Genomic DNA, 11,624 nt, shown 5'->3' with positions numbered 1-11,624 from the left:
TAATATCTATACATTTTAATATTAATTTGCTTTGTCAGCCTTCACATGTCTGCATATTCAGTGATAAATGTGAACAGGTTATGATATCTTGTAATATTGATGAGGTGATAAAGAAATACATTTAAGAAAGGACAGTTGTAATAATCAGTATTTTGTGCTTAAGTATTGCATTTTCATTTCCAATAATCTCCCTCTATTACTCGCTTTATCCAAGCCTCGTCTGGTTTCACACAAAATTCTGTTCTATGTGTCGTAACCCTGCGGGGAAAAAGTTAACATCACATCTGTATCACATATATTTGTGTTTCACAAGCTGCTCCATTACACTCTTTATCCAAGCCTCATCTGGTCTCACACAAAAATCGAAACCTGTATGTGTCGTAACCCTGTGGGGGGAAAATTCACATTCAAAATGTGTTTAAAGTGCAGGCATGCACAAAATCATTTTATCATTCATTTATAATTTATCTATAAAGGAGCACATTTCTATATTTCAGAGTTTAAATACTTACAGAATGCCTGCGACAGGGCAATGTGAACCTGTTTTCACAGCACTAATAATTTTATGGACTGGAAGTGGAAAGTCAATAAAATTAAAGCAACACCTCTCAGAAACTTCATGAGGAGAATCTATTGGTAAGAAAAAACAATTTGTTTTAAGAGAGAATGGGTATAAAACCAACAATAGCCAAACCTGTGAACAAATGAAACTAAACGTGCCATAAATTGTCTGAAAACCATATATTTTGTCTTAATTTAAAATGAAAGCCCTTACGTTGTGAAGCTATTTGCTCATAGCAGAAGATCACCAGGAACAGCACACACATCAGGCCTCTCATTCTTCAAGATGTTTCTTCACAATGACAGAAAAAAATCTGTAGGAGTTCTATAGAGCATCTGAGCAGCTTCACATAGACTTATACCACATAGAGACATTCAGATAAACCCATTTCTGGCTATCATAATTGCATAAGAGTAGTTTTAGCTCCTCCTTATCATCCTTCTGCTTTGTCACTCATATTAAAATGCTTCAAGTACTTTTCTTTTCTCCACTGAAAAGATGATTTCAGGCCTGTTAAACTGTATTAAAATAAACAAAATCTTAAGATTTTATTATAAAATTTGAATTGTGCTGTCACTAAATATCAGGCGCATAATCTTGACCCCTTCGCTTACATATAAACCCAAAGACCTAAGCACGTCCTGATTTTGCTGAGTTAGATGTGTTCCTAGGTCAACATATTTTGTTGACCCTGGAACAACATTTTAATCCAAAAATTTAATCTTGACCACATCCTTACACCTAAACCTAACCTTACCCATGAGTAATCCCTAAAATCAGAGGAAATGATAGATGAATGACACTGATGTACAAGCACCAAACACCGATTGTAAGCCTAAACTTCACAAAAACTATAAACTGTTTTTTCAAATCTGATTGGTTAATCACAATGTTGTTCCACAGTCAACAAAGATGTTGATCCAGGAACATGTTGTACTTGGTAAAATCAGGTTTTGCGTAAAGGCACCTTTGCAATGGCCACACAAAATCATTACACAGTCAGCATTTCACAATTCAACTCCAGGGTAAATAAACCCTTTATGGTTCTTAACTGACAGCCATACTTATGAAAAACTTTGTATCTCACTGATGTGTCCAAAATGACATCTGAGCATTTATATTATAAGACAGAATTTTGATTATGAATTTTGCTTTCACCTAAACTTAGGTGCTTGACTCCTTACTTGCATTACACCCAAACCTTCAACCTTGACAAAGAACTGATTCAGTTGTGTTCAATTAAAGCACTAATTTCAAGACTAATTCACATGAATATACACACATTCAAAGGAGTTTGACACCATGCTGAGACACCCGGTACTATCCATGCAATGTAAAAACAAATTACATTTTTTAATAAAGGACAGTTGTATGAAGCAATAACAGTATTATTTTTTGCATCTGTATCATATGCATTTTGTGTTTCTCAAGCTGCTCCATGACTTTCTTTATCCAAGCCTCATGTGGTTTCACACAAAATTCCAGACTTTTTTCCACTCCTTTGTTTTTGTTTTGTTCTACGGCGCAAGGTCGCGCCTTCTGGGAGGCGGGAGTAATGTCACACCCCGTGGAATGTTTATGTTGGTTTCTCCCTCTTGTGCCCATATTTGGTTGCTCCTGTTTACTGTCCTCGTTTAATCATCATTAGTTAACCTTGCATCACCTGTGCCATAATTATGTTCATTGTAATCACCTGTCTTTATAAGTTGCATTCGGTTCAGTGTTTGTCGTCTAGTCTGGTCAATGTACCTGTGGATTATAATAAAGAATTTATCTTTGACCATTGTCTTCGTGCACCCCTTCCACACAAGACATGTGACAGACACCATGTTTAGACAATTAATAATATTCATACATTTTAATATTCTTTTACATTGTCAGCCTTCACATGTCAGTACATTGAGTGCTAATTGCGAACGGGTTTAACATGTAGTAGATTTTTCATTATGTCTTGAAATATTATATACGAGGCGACACAGCAAGTAATATATTTATTCAGAAAGGACAGTTGTATTAGTCAGTATTTTGTGCATATGTATTGTGTTTTCAGTTTCCAAGCTGTTTCTCTATTACTCTCTTTATCCAAGCCTCATTTAGTTTCACACCCAATTCTGAACCTTTAGGTGTAACTCTGAGGAGGAAAAAGTTCACTTTCAAAATGTGTTTAAAGTGCTGTCATGCACAAAATCATTATATCATTCATCTGTAATTCATCTATGAAGAGCACATTTCTATATTTCAGAATTTAAATAAATTGTGACAGCGCAATGTGAACTTGTTTTCACAGCACTGATAGTTTTTTTAGCTGGAATCTGAAAGTCAATAAAACCAAAGCAACACTTCTGAGGAACTGCATTTTCAATAGCTGTTGGTGAGATGAAAAAATAGTTTTTGAAGAGAATGGGTATTTGTCTGAAAACAATATATTTTGTCTTTATTCAAAATGAAAGCCCTTATGATATGAAGTCGTCTGCTCAGAGCAGAAGATCACCAGGAACAGCACACACATCAGGCCTCTCATTCTTCAGGGTGTTTCTTCACAATGACAGAAAGAATCTGTAGATGTTCCGTAGAGCTTGAAGATGAAGAAAGTTGTTGTGTCCAGAATAACGTCTGAGCAGCTTCACATAGACATATTACATATTAAGACATTCAGATAAACCCATTTCTGGACATCAATATTGCATAAGAGTGTTTTTTTGCTCCTCCTTATCCTTGTCCTCTTTGCTACAAGTACTTTTCTTCACTGAAAACATGATTTCAGGCTAAAAATTAAAATCTGAAGGTTTTATGATAAAATTTGAATTGTGCTGTCACTAAATATCAGGTGTTCAACCTTGACCTCTTTACTCACATATAAACCCAAAGACCTTGATTACTGTTTATTTGCTCATTAACTGAGAGCCATACTCATGAAGAAACAAAAACAATAAAACATAACACTGTTTTATGTATCCCAAAGACCTTGACAATGAACTGGTTCAGGTGTGTTTAATTAAAGAACTAATCTCAAGATTGTCTGCCAGAAATAGGACTGAAATAGGACTTTTTCCTGTATAAATATATATATTATATGCTACTTGCAGTATTTCTGTCTTTCCCTATGAGTATTTATTCTGATTTACATGAACATACATACATTTAAACGAGTTCAACACCCAGTAATATCAATGCAGAAAAAAAAAAAAAAAAAAATTCACAAGAAGACAGTTGTATTAAGCCATAACAGCATTAATTTTTGCATCTCTGTCACATATATTAATATTTCTGATGCTCCATTATAATCTTTATCCAAGGCTCATCTGGTCTCACACAAAATTCCAGACCTTTTTTTGTTGTAATTCTGTGGGGAGAAAATTCACATTCAAAATGTGTGTTTAAAGTGCTGGCATGTACAAAATAATTTTATCATTCATTTATAATTCATCTATGAAGGAGCACATTTCTATATTTCAGTGTTTAATTACTTACACAATGCCTGCAACAAAGCAATTTGAATCTGTCCTGAGAGCACTGGCAATTTTTTGGGCTGGAATTTGGAAGTTGATCAAATTAAAGCAACACTTCACAGGAACTGCAAGAGGATCAGGATCTGTTGGTGAGATTAAAAATAGTTTCAGGAGAGAATGGGTATAAAACCAACATTAGCCAAACCTGTGCAATTGCAACAAATGAAGCTAAACGTGCCATAAATAGTCTGAAAACAATATATTTTGTCTTGATTTAAAATAAAAGCCCTCACATGCTGAAGTCATCTGCACCTACCAGAAGATCACCAGGAACAGCACACACATCAGCCCTCTCAGAGAACTACCGCTCTAAGAAAACACAACCACTACTTGTTTATAGTGACACCTGTTGGTCTAATAGAGAAGATAGAATAATAATAAACTGAATCACTGAATTAAAATATGTAAATAACATGACGGGAAAACGGCAGCTTTTCATTTGCAGTTAGTGAGTGGTCTAATAGTTAGTAATTGAGTCAGACTAAAATAGTAACTTGTCTTTTTTAAATTGGTATGAAAACATTTGAGTCTGACTGAAATTGTAATAGTCCATTTTTTTACAGTACATATTTAAATGTGACTGTGGGTCTGTGGGCCGCTCTGAAGTAGTATTAGAGATAGTGTGGATATACTGGGTGGTGAGCTTTTGACATTTTTTAGAACTGGGAAAGTCTTGTGCACTTACTTCACGAGGCCAAGTTTGCGTATTCCAGGCCTTGTAGCTCAGCATACGGATGTAGTTTTTATTCATTTATTTATTACATTTTTGGTGTTACCCATTATCAAAGTATCCATGCATTTGTTTTATGTGGACAACCAGCCTTTTTGAGGGACTTGAATGAATTAGTGTCAATGTAAATCTGTAATATCCAAGAAATTTGGAATGACCACCTTTTTTGTTGCAGTGGCTGAAAGGGTCATTCCTTTTACCTTCATCTGGACAACCTCCTGTCGCAGGGTTTGAGTCACCTTAGAATGGCCTGCTATCTTGCAATCTCAGTGAACATTTGAGGAATTCTGGAAGTTAAATTGTGTTTGACATATAATTAAGGAAATAAGCACCAGCTGCCAGATTAACACCCAATAACTTGAAGGTATCTATAAGTGTTCTCTAATTTTTATCAGAGTTCTATTTCAAATATGTAATTTAAGTTTATTTTTAATCTGATAGAAGTTGTATCAGTTTTGTAAAGAACAGACCTAGATGTGACTGTTAGATCCAACTGATGAGGAAATAAAGGAGGAACAAGATTCTCTGAAAGCTGGATATCAGCAAGCTCCTTATAAGAACAAAGAAAACCACCTATGTTTCGGAAACACTCTTTATTTTCTGTTTTTCTTCCTTTTTTTAATTTTAGGATGCAATTATATACCAAAAATGCTTGCAGATTTATTGTAAACTGTGACCTTTTAATTTTAGAGTTCCTGAATTTGGTGTCAGTATGTCTACTCTCATATAGTTCTATGAACATTCCCTAGATGGCAGTACAGTACCAGGAAGGACACAAATTAAGAGCTGTTTATTGATATTTGAAGATTTTTATATTTTATTTCTTCTATGAGAAGTACTGAAACTGGTTTGGACAGTTCATCAGTGCTATCTTAAAGCATGCTTTGCTTCATGATTAAGAAATTGTATAGATTAACAGCGTGGCCAACATAAAAAAAAAAATCACCACCAGAGGTCAGCCAAGAGCTTTAGCAGCAGTAACCAGCTGTAAGTTATAAGTTAATTTAGAATAACAAAGTGCTTTTATTGTGAGGAGGTTAAGCCAGTAAAAATGCTTGAAGTGACCTTAAAAAATACAACAAACTTCATCATCATCTGTTGTGTCTTAAATGGCACAAGATAGAAACAATCAGATTCATTACCTTTTCTCTATAGTTTATAATTTGAGCTCTTTATCTTTTAAATGTGATCACTATACATTAGCAAGACAAATGACAAACAAGTCAAATACATTATTAAATATGAGATGATGCTAATCACAGTTATACTGCCTTTTTTTAAATATCCTGCAAATTTTTGTGAGATATAAAAAAACATTTAATAAGAATGGACAGTTGTATACACTAAGCAATAACAGTATTATTGTGATATAACTTGTTTTATTTGTGTCCGAAAAACCACTGTCAACTAAGTTACCAACTTGAACCCCCCTTCCCCCTCAAAAAGAAATGGTTTGTCCCATTCTCGCATAATATGATGATATTTCCTCTAGAAGCACATGGATGAAACACTAGAAGTTCTGTTCTCTCTCTTTCTAATATTGGTAAAACTAGCAAACGTGTGTCAAGAGTGGATTAATTGACTGTCAACAGTGTTAAACAAGTATTATTGCTGAAAAGACAATTTAACTAAAACTTATGTTTTGTTTATGAAAATATATTTCTAAACATACCATATGCTCAGTAGTTCTAGGCTTCCATGTTGAGTATAGGCCCAAAACACTAAAAATGTCAACCTGTCAACTGTGTCACCCAGTAAAGGTAAAATGATGGACAATAGCAAACATAGATGGTATTTTATGCACATATTTGTACAGATCACCATTATTTATATAGCACTTTATACAATATAGATTGTTTCAAAGCAGCTATGTAAATTCTAAACGTAGCCCTAATTATAAAGACTGACCCCTCTGTAGTTTCTCAGAGACTTAATCCTGAATCCCACTCCCACTACCTCTACGTGGTCAAATCACACACAGACAGCTACGTACATACAGTGTCTTGATCTAAAATGGACAGCGTCACTGCCTATTACCAACATGACGTGTATTTGTGGGCAGAAAAGAGAACTAAGCCTTGTTAGGCCTATATTTGATGACACCTTTTCATGTTCAACAGTAGAATACACGTGACCACATGTGGTTGAAAACTACACTCACTGTATGTCAGACTCGTAAAAGGTCATAAATTGTTTCCAAACTTTCCATCTGGTTTACAGAGCCATTTTAACACCCCAAAAGACCTGTGTTACTGATGATGTACAGTCTGGGGAAAATCTTGGGCTAATGACGAAATGTTTTGTTTACCTAAATAATGCTTGCCTCATTATTCACGTGCGGTTTCGTTTCAGTTTTTGAGGGAAGCAGATAAAATATGGAACAGTGATGAATCTACTTTTTGTCTTTGTATGATTTTAAGCCATAACTTCTGCCAGTTGTAATCACGCCGCTTCTTTATACGCTGCCCGTGTGTTTATCTGTCAAGCAAAATTAAAGCAAATTCGGCTTTTTTTAAGCGTGTTAAAGTGCTCAGCTTCGTCCGCCAATGAAAAGCTGCAGTTTTCACTTAGTTTCATCTTGCTCCTTTTTTAGGGGTTTAAGCACGTAGCGCTGAAACCCTATTGAAATTGTTAGAATGGCCAAAGATTAGCAATCTCCATGTAAAACTGATTGTGTAGACCAAACTGTAAGTTGTAGAGACTTGAGACTTGAAACTTGGATGAATGGTAGTACTCACAGTGTTCAAAAGTACAAAATCGCCCATAACTCCTCAACCATCAATCACAGGCTCAAGTGTCTTATGTGGTTGGAATCCTTGGCTCACACCAGACAAAACGCATGCCTCAGATTCAATTGTGAGTCTGCGAAATTTCTGGGTATTTTGGATTTTTTGAAAATCCTACTTTTGCGAACCTACACTGTAAAAAAACAATTTGTTGAGTCAACTTAAAATAATTTGTAACCTGGCTGCCTTTAAATTTGCCTTTAAACTCAAAAAAAGTTTATTCAGCTAGAAATGTCAAATTATACTAAGTGACAACTTAGATATTTGAGTTGAATCAACTTAAAATTTTAAGGCAGCTGGGTTACTTACCCATCTGTTAAGTTTAGCAAACACAAATATCTAAGTTGTTACTTAGAACAACTTAACATTTCAAGTTGAATAAACTTATTTTAGTTGACTGAACTTAATTTTAAGGCAGCAGGGTAACAAATTATTTTAAGCTGACTCAACAAATTGTGTTTTTTATTTTTTACAGTGTAGGCTTTTTGCCCAATCAGAACCAAACTAGTGCAGGAAGATTACCTGGAGAGTGAATATAAATAATTATGAAAAAAATTTAACTTCTGACTCACCGTCGCAAAGGGACGGCAAAACGTTCGAAAGGGGCGGGGCCACTCCTGAACGGAATGAGATATCTTTGCCAAACAGAACACGTTTGTAAGAGCTTAATCTGAGATCACAGGAAAAAAATGCGGAGCTTGGCCACCTGGTGGCACTACAAGAGGTAAAGAACATAAAAATGTCTATTCCATGTATCTCAAAAAAACATGGCTGCCATTAGCCAATGAAGTGTGAGCACCTATTAGATTTTGCATTTTTCATGGGCATAAATGATTGTACATTACACGGTTTTTCACACATAGACACAATATTCATATCAAATTATAGAGAAGATGTAAAAAACCTACTGTTGTGAACTACTTTTGTGGTTTATCAAAAATTATCAAAAAAGCTGAAATTCACCCTTTGGGAAGCTATAATAGGGTCGTTTAGAAAAGGGGCCTGTCCAAATTTACCCAAAATCATATAAAGCCTAAAGGAAAGCTCAAAACTCAAAACCTGGTTTGCACATGCGACAGGTGATTCTAAACAAGCATGCAAAGTTTTACGGAGATCGGACCACAGTTGGCACAATAACAGTCATAAACGTTTAAAAAAACAATATTTCTATGGTAAATTACCTGGATTTGCCAAAAATGCTTTTTGGTCACAGGCTTGCTAAATAATGTCTTTTTTCATATTTGCTTAAATGCCTTTATTTGCTTGAACGCCCGTAATCGCTGCTTGCAGCTATATTGTCTCATTGCTTTTGGTCTTTTTATTTTATTCAGCATTTTATGATGGTCAAAACGTTGTCGATGACAGATGACTACACTATCAAATTTCTAATTTCTCCATTTCCAGCTTACCATATATGGACAGGCATAAGGTGCTTTAAAAGATCTTTCGATTGGCTAATCTGACAGCGGCTTGCGTCTACTTTTATTTTACTGTTAACAGAGACAAGGGCTTTCAGATATGCGTGATATGTTGAGATGTTAATTTAGTAAACCTTTCAGAGAGTAGACAAATTTTTTATAGACCATTTTCTATATAAAATAGCTTGTGTGTAAGATGCTCTGTTTTTGTTTTTAGGGTGACTTTTTAACATCCCGTCAAGGGTCTACAGGTTTAAAAAAATAGCCTTTTAGCTAATTCTGGCACATTTACAGTCATGTTTATTAATCTGCATTGCCCCTAAACAAATAAACCTAATTTAAAAAACTAAAAGTGGATTTGTGTGGCAACATTTCCACAGATAAAGTTTCAGCAGGTTGCAAGTCAACAGCGTCGTTTATGCAAACACGAATGTAAACGGGTTTTTAAATGGACGGAAATCTTGAAACCTAACCATCTCTGTAAGGGTGAACAGTGTGAACCATGGTGAAAGATAACACAGGATCATTTGTACACAAATAAACAAGTGTGAAACAGCCAAATAGAGACCCGGAAAGTGTCTTTATTGTGAGGAGGTTACAGTAGCAAAAATGTAGATAAACAGTTCTTCATCATAATATGTTGTCTTCAATGACACATTACAAAAATACTCCGATTCATTTAATGTTCTTCTATAAACTAGTTTATACTTTGAGATATAGGCTAAAAATCTGCAATATTTTATCTTTCGGTACAAAACACTCTGTTTAGAAATACATTAGTAAGACAAATAAAAGACAAAAGTCAAAAAGATAAATTCAAACAACGTAAATTCTGGATTGTTTAACTCCGTAGCTTCAATACGCTGATCAGTTAGTGACAATGCATTTGTCGGCGAGTACAATAATCGCTTTTTTTTTTTTCAGTTTTGCTCAGGCTCCACACTTGTCCAGTGCTTCAGTAGTTGGAGGACGCAGGTCAACATGATTACAAGCTCCCCTGGCCTCCGACGTTCCTGCTGTCAAAGATCTTGATGTGCCCTTGTACCCATGAGTCAGCGGGATTGGCACACACATAACTACCCTTCACAGTCTTGAACCTGCATTCAGAGAAATTCAATACCATCAGACACAAAGGAACCTGCTCTGTAGGGCCAAATTAGTTCAAACCAGTTCAAACAATAATATTAATGATTGTTTATGTAATAAACATACAAATAATACAAGAATTAATTCTAATAATTATTATAATTATTATTTAAAATATTAAATATACAACTAATACATATTAAAAAAAAATTTAGTTTAATAATAAAAACATAAAAACAGAGATATGTTGTTGTGACACTTACAGCACAGCTGCTTTGGGGCACTGCTGGCTTGTCATGCTGTAGTCAACCAGTTTCTTGATCGGCACAGAACGGGGTGAATAGGAGAAACAGCACCTTTGAGGTCCAATACGCATACCTAGATTTGAGAATACACAACCAAGTTTTAAACACTACAAAAGTAGACTAGATGTTTTATGTGTTTTAAATTGATTTGTTTTTAAAATGTTAATTTAACTTCCTCCTCCATCTTACCTTCACTGAGGCTAATGGCGCACACAAGCACCACCACTGCGGAGAAAATGACGAAGCGAGAGGCGGTCATTCTGGCCGTTCTGTTGTACTAGATTGGCTTGATGTACAGAGAGTCTTTTAGAGGTGAAGCACTCAAGCTGGACTTGTTGCTGTGTGGCTCATTGTCCAGGCTATCAGCCTTTATAGAGACTCTTCTGTGGGGGGAATATCCCTTTAAGAGTGGAATTGAAGAGGGAGATTTTTAAAATCACCCACACAGTATCAAAAGTCCGACAGTATCTGCCGTCATCTCACACGTGCTTCTGACCTTCAAAAGTCACATTTAGGCAAAGCTTTGTGAGGGACAACCCTGACAGCAAAGCTTTCACTTCCTCTTTCAGTACAGTGGCCTGGAAAAAAAAAAAAAAAAAAAAAAAAAAAAACCACACAACACTGTGTGCCATTATACTAGAAGGAATATTAGATGCATTAGACACACACTCATGTCTTTCAAACACAATAAGCGTCATCTAGAGCGTCATGAATTTTGATGAATGTGTTTGGCAATTAGAGTGGACACACATTTATCCATTTGGCCAAATACTGTGGTTTCTAAATAGAGAAAAACATAAGAGAAAGATAACATAGTTTGGTCAAATATAACAACATGGATGAAGGTTCAGACTGTTCATTTTAAACAGCAATATATTATGTCAAAATATGTTATTACAAAATATGTTACTATATTTTGTAATAACAATAATAATAATAATAATAATGTTATAGAATGTGTATTTATTTATTTATTTATTTATTTATTTATTTATTTATTCATGCCAGCTTGTCCTGTAGGCATCAGATTCTGTAGCCTATAATAATAATTAATAATAATAATAATAATAATAATAATAATGTTATAGAATGTGTATGTGTGGGATTTATTTATTTTTTCATGCCAGCTTGTCCCGTAGGCTCATCAGGAGATTCTGTAGCCTATAATAATAATAATAATAATAATAATAATAATAATAAATTACCATATGTTATAAATATGTTATTA

At 34.7% G+C, this 11,624-nt stretch overlaps 2 protein-coding genes and 1 long non-coding RNA gene across 5 annotated transcripts; all 3 read right to left on the bottom strand.

Annotated features, from left to right (window-relative positions):
• Window positions 1–943, bottom strand: LOC127156814 (C-C motif chemokine 13-like). 2 transcript variants are annotated; one of them, XR_007825790.1, is made up of 3 exons: window positions 776–806; window positions 513–630; window positions 1–386 (listed from the first exon to the last, which is right to left on the bottom strand). XR_007825790.1 is itself a non-coding variant. In XM_051099896.1 (3 exons), the coding sequence occupies exons 1-3, from the start codon at window positions 837–839 to the stop codon at window positions 174–176; spliced, it is 267 nt and encodes an 88-aa protein (XP_050955853.1). In that variant the 5' UTR covers window positions 840–943; the 3' UTR covers window positions 1–173. The 2 variants fall into 2 exon arrangements, 1 of the variants encoding a protein (XP_050955853.1); XM_051099896.1 differs by having other exon boundaries at window positions 1–258; window positions 776–943.
• A 1,912-nt stretch (window positions 944–2,855) lies between these two features.
• On the bottom strand, window positions 2,856–5,063 carry LOC127156815 (uncharacterized). Of its 2 annotated transcripts, none has more exons than XR_007825791.1 (4): window positions 5,002–5,063; window positions 4,328–4,425; window positions 4,034–4,154; window positions 2,856–3,905 (listed from the first exon to the last, which is right to left on the bottom strand). It is a non-coding gene; the product is annotated as an uncharacterized LOC127156815 (long non-coding RNA). The 2 variants fall into 2 exon arrangements; XR_007825792.1 differs by having other exon boundaries at window positions 4,963–5,062.
• Window positions 5,064–9,566: 4,503 nt separating this feature from the next.
• Window positions 9,567–10,784, bottom strand: ccl35.1 (chemokine (C-C motif) ligand 35, duplicate 1). The gene is made up of 3 exons (XM_051099905.1): window positions 10,586–10,784; window positions 10,355–10,469; window positions 9,567–10,102 (listed from the first exon to the last, which is right to left on the bottom strand). The coding sequence occupies exons 1-3, from the start codon at window positions 10,653–10,655 to the stop codon at window positions 9,991–9,993; spliced, it is 297 nt and encodes a 98-aa protein (XP_050955862.1). The 5' UTR covers window positions 10,656–10,784; the 3' UTR covers window positions 9,567–9,990.
• Window positions 10,785–11,624: the final 840 nt, after the last annotated feature.

Source organism: Labeo rohita, chromosome 25, assembly GCF_022985175.1.
Source record: "Labeo rohita strain BAU-BD-2019 chromosome 25, IGBB_LRoh.1.0, whole genome shotgun sequence".
Taxonomy (NCBI): Eukaryota; Metazoa; Chordata; class Actinopteri; order Cypriniformes; family Cyprinidae; genus Labeo; species Labeo rohita.
This window is presented reverse-complemented; position numbering and strand designations above follow the sequence as displayed.

What these genes read in the sequence shown, in the direction of transcription:
- LOC127156814 (XM_051099896.1), bottom strand. Translation starts at nt 839, where the DNA reads ATGAGAGGCCTGATGTGTGTGCTGTTCCTGGTGATCTTCTGCTATGAG. An exon ending in TGAGCAAATAGCTTCACAAC is followed by an intron (nt 631 to 775) that starts GTAAGGGCTTTC and finishes TCTTACCAATAG; the next exon opens with ATTCTCCTCATGAAGTTTCT. An exon ending in TGCCCTGTCGCAGGCATTCT is followed by an intron (nt 259 to 512) that starts GTAAGTATTTAA and finishes TTTTCCCCGCAG; the next exon opens with GGTTACGACACATAGAACAG.
- ccl35.1 (XM_051099905.1), bottom strand. Translation starts at nt 10,655, where the DNA reads ATGACCGCCTCTCGCTTCGTCATTTTCTCCGCAGTGGTGGTGCTTGTG. An exon ending in CGCCATTAGCCTCAGTGAAG is followed by an intron (nt 10,470 to 10,585) that starts GTAAGATGGAGG and finishes TCTCAAATCTAG; the next exon opens with GTATGCGTATTGGACCTCAA. An exon ending in TGCCCCAAAGCAGCTGTGCT is followed by an intron (nt 10,103 to 10,354) that starts GTAAGTGTCACA and finishes CTCTGAATGCAG; the next exon opens with GTTCAAGACTGTGAAGGGTA.